Below are 17940 nucleotides of genomic sequence, written 5' to 3'. Positions count from 1 at the left end.
GAGAAATGCCTATAATGTGGTAAATAACTAATAGAATATATTGTTTTATTCTTCAAGATAATCTTAATACATCAGATGAGTCCTACATACCATTTAATTATTTGTATGAAAATACAAACTAAATAGATAGTAAAAAGTAAGGAAAGCCAATCTTATACAGATTAGCATTTTAAATATAAATAATTTCAGGGTCGTAAGAGTTGGGGATGAAAAATGAAAGATCTAAAAGTACTGCATATTTTGTTTCCCTACTCTCTGTAAACTGTTTCATGTGACAAAAATCTAGATTTATTCTGTTTTATTACTGGGTTGTAAAAGTACAGACAAAGCTCAAGTGTTTTCATTACTGTCATCTATCTTCCTATGCGCTAGGGGGTTGGATGTGATCTATAGAAGGATTTGAATCAGAAAGTGGAAGAACAACAACTTCCCTTTCATGGGTTTGAATGGGTCAAATGAAATGATGTCAGATTCTAACTGGCATAAGAAAGGTCACTGATTAAGTTTAGCCATATTAGTGGAAACCATCAGTATTGTGAAAAACTTAATACTCTATTTGATTATGATGACAAGCATTCGTTTTGTCAATGTTTCTAAAATGACAGTTCCTGTACATTTTGGTGTAAGAGAATGGCTCATGATGTACATGTTGCAGATACCCAAACAATAGCATAATCAGTGTTCTTCTTGCGTAACAGTAATTGCTATTCTAATTTAAACTGCTTTTTGTTAAAGCTGACAATTTTACAGTTATTCTAGAGAAAGGGAGATAAGAGAAAAGGGGAGAGAATACCTGTGAGAGATTGTGAGAAGATTTTTTGTGTCATAACTTGAGTAAAATCTGAATCTGGGCTTCCAGGAAGAAAGACTACTTGGAAGTGTTTCTAGTTATGGTAGCTGCACATGTATGATGACTCATTTATTGTCCATACTGGTTCTTATCTAGGTATTTGCTCAATAAGAGAGAAACTTGTTACCATTTTAGCAAATATTCTAACCTTTCCTTCACTAATCCCCAATTTTCTTTTTCTCTTTGTTGCTTTCATTCTCTCCCCCACCTGAATTGTAGAGTGCTGTCATTACGGCTGATATGATTGAAATGATTTTCTCCAATAGTCCAGAACAGCAGCTTTCAGCCACTCAGAAATTCCGAAAACTTCTTTCTAAAGGTAAGGGCTGAAATTACTTGCAGAAAAATGTAAAACAGTCCACGGCATATATTTTGACTTTGATAGCAATTAAGATTGTTTCATACAGTAATGTCTGGATGAAGAATTTCATCCAAACAGTGTTGTTTTCCAAAATGCTAACTAGATGTATTTAATAGTTGCTTTTGCTCTTGAAATCTTTAAAACTATTAAGTGATGCAGATGTGATCTCTGATCTGTAGTGTAAGTTAAAGTGTTGTGGGCAGTGTCTCTATGGCTTGCATATGCCGCCTTTTTTTTTTTTTTTTTTTTTTTTTTTTTTAAGAAGTTGAGCTCTGCATGTGTGTGCCAAAGTGACGTTGCAGATCTGCTGCTGAAAAGTTCATGTGCTTACATTACTGAATGCATTACTGTTTTGAATTGTGTTACCTTATTACTTCAGAATTCAAGCTGGAGACTTCCTTAGGTGATAGTTATGAATCTATTGCCTTTTAATATAGGCAAGGCGGTGTTACAGAAAACTAACATTCAGGAAAGAACAGTCAACATGCTGTTTGATATTTTGATGCAGTAATTTGGGAAATCCCCAGCAAAGAAATGAATATATTTAACTTTGCATTTTATTTTAAATAGAACCAAATCCCCCAATAGACGAAGTCATAAGCACGCCAGGAGTGGTGGCAAGGTTTGTGGAGTTCCTCAAACGGAAAGAAAACTGTACATTACAGGTATACGAATATATCTATCTTTCTGTATTATGAAGACATTTGGTGATGTAAATCAAGTAGAAAATGTCAGTACTTTGCTTAATGAGCTATACTTCTCTTGTTCTTCACAAGGATAACACAGCTATTTTATATTGAGGGTTTCTTCAAGACAAATTCCATTTCTAGGCCTCTGATAGGGACAGGAGAAAGAAGTCTTGAGTTATGTTGTGTGGTGACTAATATGGAATGTTTACACTGACTTTCTTGTGTAACAAAAATCGTTTGAAATGTGGCCTCAAAGAAGGAAAAGCTATTAAACTAAACTGTATTGTTAACCTTTTGTACCAACTGAAAACCGTTTTAAATTTCAGAATTATGACTTAAATTTTTCATTAAATTCTAAAAAGGTTAAAATTAAAATATAAACATAGAAACCCTGCAACTTGCTTGCTTTGGTTTGAAAAACTAAATTGTGTCTGCTACAATGGTGGTTAATTTGTTTTGGACCTACTTCTTGAAACTTTGTCTTTTTCCTAGCTCTCCATTTTTTCTGGTAAGTAATGTTTCTTCTGGACTAGTATAAAATGGGAGGAAATTGATCCTCTAATGAAAGAAAGTATTAATAGTTAACTGCTAAATACAATATGTAAGTTGAATCAGTGTTCTTTCAAAAGGCATGGTTAATGCGATATTCTTTGAAAAGGCATAAGCCAACACTTTGTTAATGCCATGCAATATCCAAATTTTGGTATGTGGAAATATGCAAAAAGGACTTTTCCTTTTTTTCGTTTCTTACAAAATAAAGATATAAATTATAGGAGTTACTTTTCAAATTAAGACCAGCAGAATTCTGAAGGTCTGCTAGCTATTTCTAAGGAATATGTAGACAGTAACTAAAAGCATGTATCCGAAGTATTTTTCCCCACATGCTGTTTGTATGATGGATTGAATGTGGAAACTCTTCTATGCTAGTGAACATGAAACTGTTTGAGTCTTTGTGCTACAGGCTTCTACTGTATTGTCAATGGAATATCCAGTAAAAACAAACAAAAAACAAAGCAACACAGTGTTAGTTTTTGGTGTGGCACGGAAGGGTCCCAGTAAACTTTCTCTGTACTTTGTTTTCCAGTTTGAAGCTGCATGGGTGTTGACAAATATTGCCTCGGGAAATTCCCTTCAAACTCGAATAGTGATCCAAGCAGGAGCCGTCCCCATCTTCATAGAGCTGCTTAGTTCTGAGTTTGAAGATGTACAGGAACAGGTAGAGATTAAGAATTTTTTTTTTTTTTTTTTAACAAAGAGGTGTACAAGACTAATAAAAGGCCTGTTGCTTTAGAGGAAAGTATATTGTTTGGCAGTTTTGCACAAGAGTCTGTTTCTACCTAGCCTGAGTTTAAGATGCAAGTGTTACTTTTTTGTTTTTCTGGAAATATGTTTAACTACAGCCAATGTGGTAATGCGTTTTGATCTCTACCGAGTCAATGTTTTTCAGCTTACTGAGGAATTCAAGAAACCTTGTTTAAAAATCACTTTAGAGTTGGAAAGATACGTGTATTACTCCTGAAGATAAAACATTACGGGAATCGGTTCTCATGAAATGTAGGAAAAGGAGTCAAAAGTGTAATTAAGCATGCTGTAGGTCTGTTGGATGTTGTCAGAAAAAGGTGGTGAAGTAATGTAGTTTACTAAGCTGATGGTTTTTACTGTGGGAATCGGGCTGACGTGAAAGAATAGATGTGATCTTTATCCATAAATTCAGTTTGAATGCCTTCCTTACAAATTAGATTAATATCCTTTAAGGCCCAAAGGGGTCAGTATAAAGCACAGACCAAACACTTGACTAAGTAATTTCCACTTGAGGGCCATAACTCATGTTTGAACTATGTAGGATTTTTAAAAGACATCTAATCTTGCTTTAAGTATTTAAGATGGTGAAATATTAATCATATTGAAGAACATATTTTCAGCAATTCATAATTGTAGCTTTTACATATATATCTCTATAAATTTGTCTAGCTTTGGGTCCAGGTGTTTGCTCTGTTTTCTTTCCTATAGCTTATAATAGATGATAGTTTAAGCTTTTCTTGGGCAAATGAAATTAAAATCTGAATTCTTATTAAGGATATTTTTTTTGTGTGTGTGTGTGTGATCCTTTTCTGAACATTTCTTTGTTTCAGTATCTTTTTGCGGTGGTGAAATAACGAGCACTGGTTATTCCAAGTAGTGTTGCTCCATCAATGCTGTTTGCAGAGGTGGTACCTAATATTAACTTCGACTTGATTCTTCCCTGCGTAAATATCCAAGATATCTTTGAGGGCTCTTTTGCCACAGAGGCTTGCTGTGAGCTCAGGTTAAGCTGATTATCCAGTGTGATCCATTGTTCTTTGCAGAGTCACTGACTTCCAGGGCTCAGTTCTCCATCCTGTAAGTGTGCCCTCTATTCTCTCTTCCTAGATGTCTGACCTTGCATTTGGCTGTATTGAGATGCATGATTGGAAGAGTCCAACTCATAAGTATTGGATCGCTTTGTGTAACTTGCTGTTCTATCTTACAGCTGGCACAGAGTGTGCCACCTGTACTTAAGGTTGCCTAACATTTTACACAAGACAGACACGTTTTTCCAGCTGCTTGTAGCTTTCCACTCTGTAACTTTCAGTTGGCAATGGCCTGTCTCAGGCTGAATAATTTTGGCAAAGGTGTTTAAAGAAAGTTTGGTTGCCCCAGAAAATTATGTTCAAGGTAATAAGTATTTTTTGTCATTTTTTAATCTTTCTTTGAGGAAACACCTTTTTTTTTTTCTTTTTTTTTTTTTTTTCAGAAACTAGAAATGTGATGGGGAGCTTCCTGAAATGGTAGAGATGCCATATTCTGCCTGTGTGAAAATCAGTGCAGACTTAGCTATATGATAGAAAAACTAATTTTTAGAGCCTGTTTTTAGGGGGGTGGCATTACTTTACAAATTCAGCCATCACTTGTAAAGTGCTGTTCCTGCAGAATGGTTGGTGCACTGAGTGTAATAAGGGCTACTACATTTTTTACTTCTAATGGTCTCTTGTGTAAGAGCTAACTTTTTATTAGGTTGTTAGTGTCATCCTTGCTGATGTTCAGAGAGCATGTGGGAAGATCCAACCTGCTTTAGAATGAGTTGTGCAGCTTTCAGCCTTCAGATGTGTGTGAATTAACAGAAGAACTTGGGGGGGTCACAGTTAAGTTCCTCTCTGACTCTAATAAACTGATATATTAAAGTTCAGATTGCAGGCAGAATCAGTTATAGCTACTGGAAAATATTATTCTGCACAGTTCAGGTGTTGAGTCCACGATCTGTCTGTCATCAGTAAGTCTCTGACTACCAGTACAAAATTGCTTTTTGTAGTGAACTGCTAGAGAAGCTAATGCTGCAATGTTACCTACACCTTTTCATAATGGATTTCTGTGCTGCAGGTGTAGAGGTTGCAGCCCTGCTTAACTGCCGACTTTTGGTTTAATTCAGGTCAGCTTAGAAAAAAAAACAAAACCCTGCTCTTTCTGACAGCTTTTAAAAAGAAAAAAGAATCCTTCACTGTAACATATAATAAAATAAAAAATAAAGGCATTAGGCATATACATGTTAGCTCTTGTACTTCTGCATTACAGAAGAGCGCTAAGTACACAACTGCACACTGTTTTTCTTAATAACTTACATCTCATTTTGCATGTGTATGGATCATTGCCCTAGTTACAGATCAGTGAGTAGTAAAGGAAGCTTTTAATTGTTACATTGTGCACTTTTTGTTAAAGTTAGAACACATTGTAGTAGATGGAAAAAGGCAGAGATTCTTATGATTAAGGAGGTTGCAGATCAGATTTCTGAGATAAATGTATCTGCCACATAGTGTCTAATGCTGAAAAAGTTTCCAGTGAGTGGATACTAGTTATATCTTTTTTGAGTGCTCTGTGTAAAATATTTAATTTCTTTTTGTAGTTACGTGTAACTTGGCACATTTGCAAGTGACTTTTGCAATTAGATTTTTTTTTTTTTTTTTTTTTTTGAATGGATCTGGTTCTGGATATCTCAGGCTAGATTTCCAAAATTGAAGGATTGACCATTTTGGCCATAATTCTCTCCCCTGTAATCATCCCGTGATTCTTATATTGTCTCACAGGAGAACTGTGCAGATGATTATTTTGCAATCCACTCTTGCAACAAACTATAGACTTATAGGAAAACACAGAGAATAAAACTGTGTTTAGGGCATGCAAGCCAGAAGTCATGCATACAGCCATACAGTAAAGTAGGAAGAGAAAAATTAATATTGAAGGCTGTGTTTAGTAAATCATTCTTTACACTAAGTGATATAGTAATTCTGTAGAAGGAAATCTAAGTAGTAATACTGTTTTGAATATGTATCATAGTATAAATTGAAAATAACTCATTTTGTGATTTAATTTGTCTTAATGGCTAATCGTTATCAACTGATTTTGTCATCAATAGGCTCACACCATTGAATTTTTCTTTTATTTGAAACTTCCCTTAGCAGTTGTTCAGAAAAACATACCAGTTCACCTTACCTAATCATGATTCTTTCAGCAGTCTTTTCATATTTGTAGGCCAGATCTAATGTATTGCACTGTTTTTGCATATGCTAGTGTCAGAGTTTGGTGTGATACTAAATGGTTGGTCTTACAGAAGTCAGTGAGGGATCCGTATAACTTTATTTATTAAACAATATGTATTTTAATGAAATCGTAGCTTGTATCTTTTTACAAGATCTGTTTCCCATTAAGCTATGTAGGCTGACATTTAATTACTCTACCATCCTTTAAACTCTTGGATTTCCTTGTTCAGGTTGTATAACAGCCTTTCTTGGACATTCCCCTTAATTAGTGGTCAAACTATTTTCCTTCCAAAGAAAACAGTTTTATTGCACATGCTTCATCTCCATTATTTATAAAAACTTCTTGACTACATCTTTCTCTCTCTCTCTCCTTTCCCCCCACCCTTATCCCTTTTCACCCCCTCTCCATTTTTAGTATGCTGTTTTTTTTGATATTTAGTCAATTGCATATCTCCTAACCTTCTTCTACTTCTCACAATTTATTTTTCCTTCAAAATGCATTTAGAAATTTAGAGATGCCAGCCTGAAGTTATTAGTATTTAAGGACTTCATCAAAGCCCTTTAGGCATGCTTTTAAGGTTGATGTAGTTTCAGTGCAGTCTTAACTGCAGTTCGATCCTGAAAGTCCTTTACTGCAGGCATATGTAAAACCCAGTTGTCAGCTTGGGTTCCCTTGATGAACGTAGCATTTCCTTCAAAAACCGTACAAAGCATTATGCTCCATGTCTGAGGTTCTTGAGATCGTCTTTCAGTGACAGATTTGTCATTCTGCTTTGCACCTGAAGGGTAGCTGGTGGCAGGAACATGCTCAGCTGCCCTACTATCCTTTGGGAATGTATGTGTTTTCTGCTAAAGCAACCGGTTTGTTTTTCCCTCAATATTTTTCCATTTCTAGTTGTATCACTTCTTTCAATAACCACTGTTTGGCAGAGTTGACCTGTGAGTCTGGTATCCAAGATCTGTTCTCTGGCTTATACATCAGCAGCCCTACTAACTAGGTCTTAATAATCAAAATTGGGAAAAATAACAACAAAACAACAGTTGAGGCATGAGAATTAGATACTTTCTCTAGTTATTTTCATCATATTCCAGTAATAAGTATGATCAGCCTAGGGGCTGAAAGAAATGTGTTTTCTTTGTTGGGGCATAGCAGAAGTAATTTCTTGGCCCTCTAGTATCCTTCCATGTGTGCACTAGTCCGATTGCATTTGTATGTAAGCTAATCTTCAATGTTTTCATCCTAGCATTAGATCTGTTTCCCCATGTCAGCAGCCAAAAGTGAACAGTGTTGATTCATAACGTTTCTTCTCCACAGAAAGGCACAGGCTTCATGCACAGTTGGTGGTTGGCTTAGCTCTTGGTTTCAGTATTCAAACATGTAACGAAATACGTGGTTGAGAGCCTTCAGAAACCAGGGAAATCCATCCTGCTGTGGATGGAACAACTGTCTGGGTAGATTTGGGGAGAGCAATGAATGTTGTCTACCATGACTTCAGCAAGGCTTTCAACACTGTCTCCCATAACACCCTCATAGGCACACTCAAGAGGTGTGGGATAGATGAGTGGACAGTGAGGTGGGTCAAGAACTGTCTGGATGGCAGAGCTCAGATGGTTTTTCTTTGCGGTGTAGTCTAGTTGGGGGCCAGTAGCTAGCAGTGTCCTCCAGGGGTCAGTGCTGGGTCCAGTCTTGTTCAGTTTATTCATCAGTGAATAGGTGACAGTGAACAGAGTGCACCCTCAGCAGGTTTGTTGATGACACAAAAGGGAGGAGTGGCTGATACAGCAGGAGGCTGTGTTGCCGTTCAAAGAGACCAGGACAGACTGGAGAGTTGAACAGAGCCTCATGAAGTTCAACAAAGTAAAGTGCAGAGTCCTGTACTTAGGGAGGAATAACCACAAGCACCAGTACAGGCTGGGGGCTGCCCTGCTGGAAAGCAGCTCTGTGGAGAAGGACCTGGGAGTCCTGCTGGACAGCAGGCTGACCACGAGCCAGCAGTGTGCCCTTGTGGCCAAGAAGGCCAATGGGATCCTGGGCTGCATTAGGAAGAATATTACCAGCAGGTCAAGGGAGGTGATCCTCCCACTCTGCTCAGCCCTGGTGAGGCCACACTTGGAGTATTGTATCCAGTTCTGGGCTCCCCAGTACAAGAGGGACATGGAGCTACTGAAACGAGTCCAGCAGAAGGCTACTAAGATGATGAGGGGACTCGAGTGTCTGTCATGTGAGAGCAGGCTGAGAGAGCTGGGCCTGCTTAGCCTGCAGAAGAGAAGGCTGAGGGGGATCTTACCAAAGTGTGCAAATATCCAGAGGGATGGTGTCAAGAGCATTGGGCCAGACTTTTTCAGTGGTGCCCAGCAACAGGACAAGAGGCAATGGGCACGCAGAAAGTTCCAGCTAAATATGAGAAAACAATTCTTTGCTGCGAGGGTGACAGAGCTCTGGAACAGGTTGCCCAGAGAGGTTGTGGAGTCTCCTTCTCTGACGATACTCAAAACCCGCCTTGATGCCATCCTGTGCAATGTGCTCTAGGTGACCCTGCTTGGCAGGGGGGTTGGACCTGATGATTTCCAGAAGTTGCTTCCAACCTCAGCTATTCTGTGAGAAGTGGAGAGTTGTCAGAAAGCAAGCTTATTCACAGAATGCAACATATAGCTCACTGTTACTCTAGAAAACTTGCATTTTACTGTTGCTGACTATAGGGGTTGTCCAGCATTGCATGAGAAGCCACTAGAGTTGACTAAAGAGTGAAGAGTATTTTACTAGAGTAAAATATACTGGAGGCTTGCAAAAAACCACACTTGATCACTAGCAATAAATCAAAACTTACACAGCTCTACAAAAATCCATACTGTCAAGGGAGCATTTGCTCAGTTTGTATACAACTTGATAGTGGTTCAAAAGACTGCAAATCTTAAAATTATGGGTTCTTTTAGTATTCAAGTCTGGATGTGGCTAGTGGAAAGTACTGAAATTAATTTTGCTAAGCTTGACATTTTGATAAATTTAATGAACTCTGAAGTTTGCTGGAATTAAATATCCTCTTACTTTGACAGCTATCTAGAAGAGAAGATAAAAATATTTGCGATTTTGAGAATGAAGCCAGAAGTGTTAGGGCAGTCAAGCCATTTGCATCTTGAGGAGTGTGCATCAATGGAAATCATTGAATGTTAATCAGACAGAAAAGCTGAAGACACTTGTCAGTGTTCACATGTCTTCGTGGAAACCACAGTGAAGCTTTGTGTTTGTAGCAGTGTCTGATAAGATGAGTTTAAATGAGCTTGATTTATGTGCCTCATTTATCTGAAGGCTTGAAATGGTGCCTTGAGGAAAGATATTCTCCTTGTCGGACTGTACTCTGTAGTTTTACTAAAGATACTTTGTATCAGTGTAAGACTCAGAACTACTGGAGGTTAGCATGAGATTTTTTCAACATCCTCTGTTACCAAATCCTGTGGTGTCAGACTATTCAGTCAGACTTATTTGCGCTACACACTCAAGAGTAGGAAAACAGTAGAGAAGTTTTAGGACTTCACTTGCCAGACTTTCTGATGTGAGATTTGCTGTTGCAGAACCAGTCTGTCATTTAGTGTCAGAATAGATGCTTGACAACAGTAATAGCCATTTAATCCAATCCTGGAAGTAGAAACTACTATAATGGCAGTCTACAGATGAGTGAAATCAGTTTTCAGTGGGTGTAAGGGTGTCCAGACAAGGAGGCTGCATTGTTTTACAGTTACCCACATGTTCAATACAAGGAGATTATTGCAAAATCCACCCCTCCCTGCTTTTACTGTGATTGACAAGGTTGTATAGAACCTGCTGAAATCTGAAATTGATTCCTGCCTAGGGTTTCTCATCACTGCAGAAATACAAGCATTGCAGTGAGCAACGAGCATGGCTGCTTACAGTTATAATACAAATGAAACTTTGGCGGAGCTAGCATATGGTCTGTCTCTTAAGGTTTTTTTTTTTTCTTTTCTGGTAGCTCCCATCTTGAGCCACAAGGCTGCCAGACGTAACATTATACTTTAATTTCAGACAAACTGTTGTGACAACAGTTGTAAAATAATAAGAATTGGAATGAAAAATAAGCTTTCTTTTGAAGATTAGGTTTAGAGGGACATTCCAGCATAGTAGTAACAGTACAATTTCACAGCAAAGGACCATATAGCCTGGTACTCTCTGACTGTGGCTGACAGCAGAAGCCTGAAAAACAGTAGGAGAACAAAGCAAACTAATCCTTCTCCACAACAGTCTCCTAGTCTGTAACAACTTGCAGTGTGGAGGCTTCTATCAGTCTATCTATCTATAGTACACAGGAACAGTTTTTGTATTTTGCATCTAGCAGCTGACAAAATGCGGATACAGATTCTTTTATATACATTTTATTACTTTGCTTCAGCTTTATTAATTTTACAGAGATCTGCTAGTGGTTTTTTGACCTGTAGAGTGGCTGGAGGAGAATTTTCTAGGCTGGAAGAGGAGTCACTTGTATTTTAAAGTCGCACCTCTTTTTTGCCATCTTTTAAAAACTTGTTACTATAGAAATTTAATGCAGTTAACCAACTGACATACTTAAGTTTATTTTAGATTATCTGAGAATTTCTTTTAGATAACAAATAGGGCTTATTCTATTTGTTTAGAGGAATATTTTTTTTCAAGTAGAGACAGAAAAAATGTATTTTTTTTTTTTTTTGTGGAGAATCTAGGTATGTTCAGTTAAATGTTTACACACTGCTTTTTACTGAAATAAATAGCTGTCAACTGAAGAGAAATTTATCAAGGACATGCTGCTGTTGCACGTGATAAACAGGATTGCTTTAGTCCTCAATATGCAGCAACTTCAATTGGAAGTATTTCCCGTGGCTGTATAGACTTTGCATGGATCTTACCTAATAAACAGATAAATGTCTCTGTTTGATATGACATTTAGCCCTCTGTTTACTTAAAAAAAAAAAAAAAAAAAAAAAAAAAAGAATAAATGTTTCATATGCTTTCTTGTGTGGCAAAATGTCTGTAAATCACATGGAATTTGTAAAGTCTTTTATAGTTGTATAGACTACTTCCTGTTTTTTTTTTTTTTTTGTTATAGCTCTTGTGTAGTAGTTGACAGTGATATCAAAAGCACCATTTGACCCAAATGTTGTAAATCTAATGAAATCATTCATTCTCTTCATATTATAACAGATAACTAAAGAAGCGTGAAATCTATTTTCTCTTATTTTTGATCTTATTCCTCAAGATGAGGGCTTAGAGTAATACTGATGCCCAAGGGAGGAAATAGATGTCCTTGTATTCTATCCTGCATATGTCTAATAGCCAACACTGGTTCTGTCTTCTGTAGCTCTCTTAAAATATAACAATGACCATCTGAACTTTTTGAGTATTTTATCTTGCATCTAAATCATCATTTTCATCTTTCTTGGTATCAGCGTTCTTAATGTGACTGTGTAAACAAAGCACGCTTTAATGGCTTCTTAGGAAATACTAATATAAGCTGTTGTACACATCTCTGAGTAGATCAAAACTTGCTTGACCTGTGCTTTGAACCAGCTCTGAAGCAGGGGATGTGTAGAATTAGTGTGTTACTGAGCCTGAGGAGATAAGTTCTCATGTTGTGGGTAGAGTAAGGTTATGTCTGCCTGCAGAGTCTTTGGAGACATACTTGTTGACTGGTTCGATACTCCTCTTAGATCTGCATTATTATTCCTGAATCATATATTGAGCTTGGGTGCATATATATGGAACTCCTAACCAGAATGCATTCCCCTGTTGTACAGTGTCTAGGGTCTAGTAGTGAGAACAGAGTATCTCCCACTCTAATACATATACTGAGTAGGTTGAATTGTGAAAATAAAAACAATTACTCTTCTGTTCTTCATTGCAGGCAGTATGGGCTCTTGGCAACATTGCTGGAGACAGTACTATGTGCAGAGACTATGTACTGGACTGTAATATCCTGCCCCCTTTACTGCAGTAAGTCTGTTTTAATATGTTTTTCAGAATTTTGCTCAAGTGCCTGATGAGACTGAAGTTTGCTTTGCCTTGAAAAACAATTATTTATTGTCGTGGACTAATCAGTTTTCTTTATGGGGGCTTCTTTTTTAATGTACCTAAAAGGAGATGTGTTAGGAGTGGCTAAACTGAAGCTATTTTATTCTACAGTGTGTGTGGGTGCCTGGGACTATTACAGAATTATAGAATAATTTAAAATGACCTCTGGAAGTCATCTAGTCACATCCTCTCCTCTTAGCAGGCGAACTCAGATTTGGTTGCTCAGCCACTTAACTAGTCATGGTTTAAGCCTGCAGGCAGTTAGGAGTCATGCAGCTGCTCTCTCACTATCCCCAGCTGGGATGGGGGAGAGAATTCAAAAGGTAAAAGTGTAAGAACTCATGGGTTGAGATAAGGACAGTTCATAAAGTAAAAGCCACACGCAATCAGGGCAAAACAGGGAGTTCATTCATTACCCATCAGCAGGCAGGTGTTTAGCCACTTCCAGGAAAAGAGGGCTCATCATGAATAACGGTTTCTTGGAAAGACAAAAGCCATTATTCCAAATGTTGCTCCCCCCCTTTACCCTGGCTTTTATTGCTGAGCATGATTCTATCTGGTACAAAATACGTGCTTGGTCAGTTTGGGTTTGGCTGTGTCTCCTCCCAGCTTTTTGTGCTTCTCCATCCTCCTTGCTGGCAGGGCAGCACAAATGGTCACTGAATGTGTAAGCACTGCTCTGCAACAACTGAAAACATTGGTGTGTTATCGGTGCTATTTTCATTAAAAATCTAAACCACAGCATCATACAAGTCTCTGAGAAGAAACTTAATTCTGTCCCAGCTAAAACCAGGACAGTAGTTGAATTTGGAAAATCATACATAGATTCTATAACCACACAGAGCAACCTGTTGCAGTATTTGACTGTGGCATGGTGAAAGGACAGTGTTCTGATGCCTAATCAGAATTTTCTCTGGGGTTCTACCCTGTTGTCACAAAGGCATAGGCATGGTATAGGATAGCTATCAGAAAAAGAAAACAACTTGTTACAGTTGTGGAAAAATTAGGCCTTGCCTTAGTGCATTCCTCCTAGGCCAAAGAACACTATGACTAGTAATTTCTAAGCTGTCAGGGAAATGCCTCATTTAAAGGCTTCCCACTGTTTGCCTTAATTAACCAACTGCACAGACATAGTTGTGCAGGAGTGATCTCAGATGAGGGGATGCACAGTGTACCAGAGACTGGAGCGACTTCGATCAATGTGGAAGTCCTAACATAAGAGGGTGACTTCGGTATGCAGATACCGTAAAGATGTCAGTATTACAGTACAACACACTGTTGGCATTCCTGTGTCTTACGGAGCAGAAGGTGAACCCTGCAGATGGTATGTGAATATCATCCTGTAAAAACTGCAGAAAGGTACTGGTTTGGCGTGACCTGTAGAATTTTTGGTCTTATAAGAACGTAGTGGGCAAGACTTACGCTGGGACTGGAACCACTATGCACAGAAAGTCTGTGAACTGTGGTTGCTGTGAGATAAGTGACTGTTGGAAACGTCTGGGAAACCTTAAAGGTGGTTGTATGTGTTCTCTAAGTTCTATTCTCAGTCACTAGTAAGCTTAACAAAGAAAAGTCTATAGTAGAGCTGATTGACTGAGACTGACACGTAAATGACTGTTCAACAAGAGTATTTTTCAAAACTATCTACACATACTTCCACATAGAGTAATTTTGTCACAATTCCTATGCCTCTTGACTGTTGATCTGCCATGTCAATATCTAGAAAGTTAAATGAACATGATTTTAGTGTAGTAGTATTTGTTCTTGCCAGGATACTAGTATTCACATGTCTGGCATGTAGATTAGTATCCAGCCATCAAGCATAATTTTCCTCAGGATGCATTTTTATACAAAAAAAAAATCCAGCGTATTTTTCCCTTCCATCAGTTAAAATGTAAGCCTGAGTTCATGTGAATGAATCAGGCAGCTGACCCTCCTGGGTTGCCTGGCTTTGATTTTGAAAAAGTAAAACTTGGAATTTTTGTTTGTTTTAGATTGCTTTCAAAACAGAACCGTCTCACCATGACCCGAAATGCTGTATGGGCTCTATCCAATCTCTGCAGAGGAAAAAATCCTCCTCCAGATTTTGCCAAGGTAAGAAATATCTGAAAGGAAATATGTTGTGAGGTGGTGGTGTCCAAATAATCAATAAAGGTGGTGAAGCTTAAACTATACCAGAAACATTTCAGAGTTGCTTTGATACAATGTATTGGCTTCTTACGAACTACTGGTTTTAGTCTTTTTGGCAGATACTCACAACACCACTGTTTTGATATTGCTGCCTCCTAGTGAATTTGTTGTTGTTCCTATATCAGAGATGCCCATTACACAGTAGAACAAAAAACTGTGCAACATGGCTGCTTTAGTGCAAAGTATGACATGCCTTAGTGGACAACTATGAGTTAAAGTTGCCAGATATTGTACCGTAGAGGCTGAAGAACTTTCATAGTGCTTTTCTGCTGACTCATTCCTCCATATTTGTGTAGCTACAGCCCTGCACAGAAGTGCTACAGAGGTCTGCAATTTTCCTAGTACATGAGCTTGCTATATTACAACCATTTGAGTTGGATGGGACCTTAAAGATCATCCCTGCTATGGGCAGGGACACTTTCTACTAGACCAGGTTGCTCAAAGCCCCATCCAGCCTAGCCTTAAACACTTCCAGGGATGGGACGTCCACAGTTTTTCTGGCCTCATAGTGAAAAACTTCCTATTATCTTATCTAAATCTTCCCTTCTTTAGTTTAAAACCATTCTCTCTTGTCTTATCACTATAATCCCTGATAAAGAGTCCATCCCTAGCCTTCCTGTAGGATCCCCTTTAGGTACTGTAAAGTTGCTATGTGTTCTTCCCAGAGCCTTGTCTCCAGGCTGAACAACCTCAGCCCCTTCCACCTGTCTTTATAAGAGAGGTGCTCCAGCCGCTCCAGACCCTTGATCATCTTTGTGGTCCTTCTCTGGACATGTTCTAATACCTCCATGTCCTCCTTATGCTGGGAGCTGAATGTAGCACTACAGGTGGGGTCTCATGAGAGCAGAGTAGAGGGGGAGAATCACCTCCTTTGACCTGCTGGCCATGTTTCTTTTGATGCCAGTGAATAGTTCTATTGCCATGTACAGAATTAACTGACATTAATAAATATTCTTGCCCTTTCAATTGTGTAACATACGTATCTATTTTTAATGTTCTACAGGTTTCACCTTGTCTCAGTGTGCTTTCCTGGCTGCTCTTTGTTAATGATACAGATGTATTAGCTGATGCCTGCTGGGCTTTGTCCTATTTGTCTGATGGCCCCAACGATAAAATCCAGGCTGTGATTGATGCAGGAGTCTGCAGAAGACTTGTGGAACTGCTAATGTAAGAAATTCATTCTAAGCAAATGCATTATTCACTTCTTTCCCTAAAATCAAGGTTGCTTCAACAGGAAGCATAATTAGATATATCCTGAAATGTAATAATTTTCTAAAAAAACAAGATTTGAGTTTTATAATTTTACCCGTCTCCACTCATGAGTAACAGAATGGAACTTTTTCTGTCCTAGTTTTATTCTTTCTTAAGAGAGATTTTCCGCCATCTAACAGATGCATTTTTGTAACGTTTACCTAAAACCAAGAAACAATAGATTTCAATGATGTAAATTAAAAAGGCAATTAAGGGTTGTTAGATTGAAGCAAATCTGTCATTGAATTAATGAATAGAATGTGTTACGTAAGATAATGTTTTTTGTAAAGAAGTGTTTTCATTCCAAAAAAAAAGTCTTTAGTTTTTCCTTCCAGTCCTGATTTTAATGATGGTGATGGGAAGATGCAGTGCAGGGGCGAATGCATATGATGGCAGAATATGGTTTAATGACTGTTTACAGAGGACTCTATTCCTCTGTCTCGTTATTTGCCTTTGTGCATGCTACATTAAGTATGTTACATAGTTGATTTTTTTCCCAAAGATGCCTGTATTCTGAGGTATTTGTATTTTTTTAATCTCATGTTTGAATTTTTATGCTGCTAAATGATATCTAACCCTAGAAACAGTTACCATTAGTTTAAAATCAAAGTGTGTGTTGTTTCAGGTGATGAGTTAAGTCAGACTTAGCAAGGAGGTTTTCCCCTAGCTCATGTTCCTTCCTTGAGGAGGTAAAGATGATGATAATTCAGGATGGTTAACACTTCAGTCTTTCTTTGGTAATTCTAGGCACAACGACTACAAAGTAGTGTCTCCTGCCTTACGAGCTGTTGGGAACATAGTCACAGGAGATGATATCCAGACCCAGGTATGGATTCACTTTCTCTTGTGTTGTACCCCTGTTCATCTTTTCAGTAGTGATTAAACTGATATAACCTATTCACAAGCACGTTGTCCTGTTTCTTTTGAAGTTTGAAAGTGAAAACATTGACACTAGTTGTTTCAAAATATGTATTAGTTTTCTTAGGTTTTTCTCTTCAATCCTGAACTGCTGTTAATTCTTACATAATTGTGTCTGGGATTCTGATGTAGCTGTCCAATGCTCTTTGATATTTTTCTTTTCCTTTCTGTTTTGTTTAAAGCTAGTCTTCCTCTTGTGCTGAATTTTATGCTGAATGATGTAGCATGGTGGGGCTATCAAGGTCCTGTTGTGTTTGACACCAGTAACAGTGTCAACGTATTCTGTGATGAATATACCAAAAAAGAGTGGTCAGATTTTGGATAGCATGTCACACAATCTGGGTACATTCTTGGAGAAGTATTAGGCAGTGGCTCCCACCACTGTGTTGGGATTAAATTGGGAGCCAGGAACCTGATGCCTCAGAGGTACTACTCAAACAGGCTTGCTGTGGTGGGCTGCTTTGTTAACGCTGATGACAGAAGTGGGATCAAGAAGTGGTGGTAGCTGCAAATGAGGTGGTGTGTGCAGTGGAGGAAGTGACATGGACATCCAGGAGATAGTGATAGAAACTCAACGTGTGAGATGATTGGAAGAGTCTGGAAAAAGATGCTTTCAGTCAAGTGTAGATGCATAAAGCATGAGATTTCCTATGCAAAGCATTGAACTGCTTCTTCCATGTAAATTATGCTGAAGTTAAAATTCAATTTCCTCACCTTGAGGCTTGTTCAGTGCTTATTTCTTGGCTTGTATAAGTGTATCCTTTTGAATTTTATTGCTCTCTGACAGTGAGGTCAGAGACAAGGATAAGTTAGTCAGCAGCAAGATAATGTTTGAATATCTTGTCACTAGTGCTAGAGGAGGTCAACGTGTTTTTTTATTGTTACTTCGATTGTTGGGTAGCTAGACTGCATTGGCATTTTTGTATTTTCTCAGTGGCTATTTTGCAGATTGCTCGTGAGATGTGCTTTGTGATTTCATAGTGTTGTTTTTCTAAGTAAAACCCCAAGGGATCACTAAATCACGTGTAATGGAGATAATTAAATAGTGCATTTCATAAACTGAAATCTTAGAGTTC

At 38.1% G+C, this 17940-nt stretch overlaps 1 protein-coding gene across 1 annotated transcript in view; it reads left to right on the top strand.

The window, feature by feature from the left end:
* Positions 1 to 17940, top strand: part of KPNA1 (karyopherin subunit alpha 1) — a 56417-nt gene that overhangs the window by 14915 nt on the left and 23562 nt on the right. Inside the window, exons 4-10 of the mRNA XM_084299215.1 lie at positions 1070 to 1169; positions 1782 to 1876; positions 2985 to 3116; positions 12339 to 12427; positions 14500 to 14599; positions 15699 to 15862; positions 16694 to 16772. Coding sequence (XP_084155341.1) covers positions 1070 to 1169; positions 1782 to 1876; positions 2985 to 3116; positions 12339 to 12427; positions 14500 to 14599; positions 15699 to 15862; positions 16694 to 16772 — 759 coding nt within the window. The remainder of the gene's footprint in view (positions 1 to 1069; positions 1170 to 1781; positions 1877 to 2984; positions 3117 to 12338; positions 12428 to 14499; positions 14600 to 15698; positions 15863 to 16693; positions 16773 to 17940) is intronic.

This window comes from Netta rufina (genome assembly GCF_964035555.1).
Source record: "Netta rufina genome assembly, chromosome: 1".
NCBI classification, from domain to species: Eukaryota; Metazoa; Chordata; class Aves; order Anseriformes; family Anatidae; genus Netta; species Netta rufina.
Note: the sequence above shows the minus strand (reverse complement) of the source record. Positions and strands in the feature narration are given on the sequence as shown.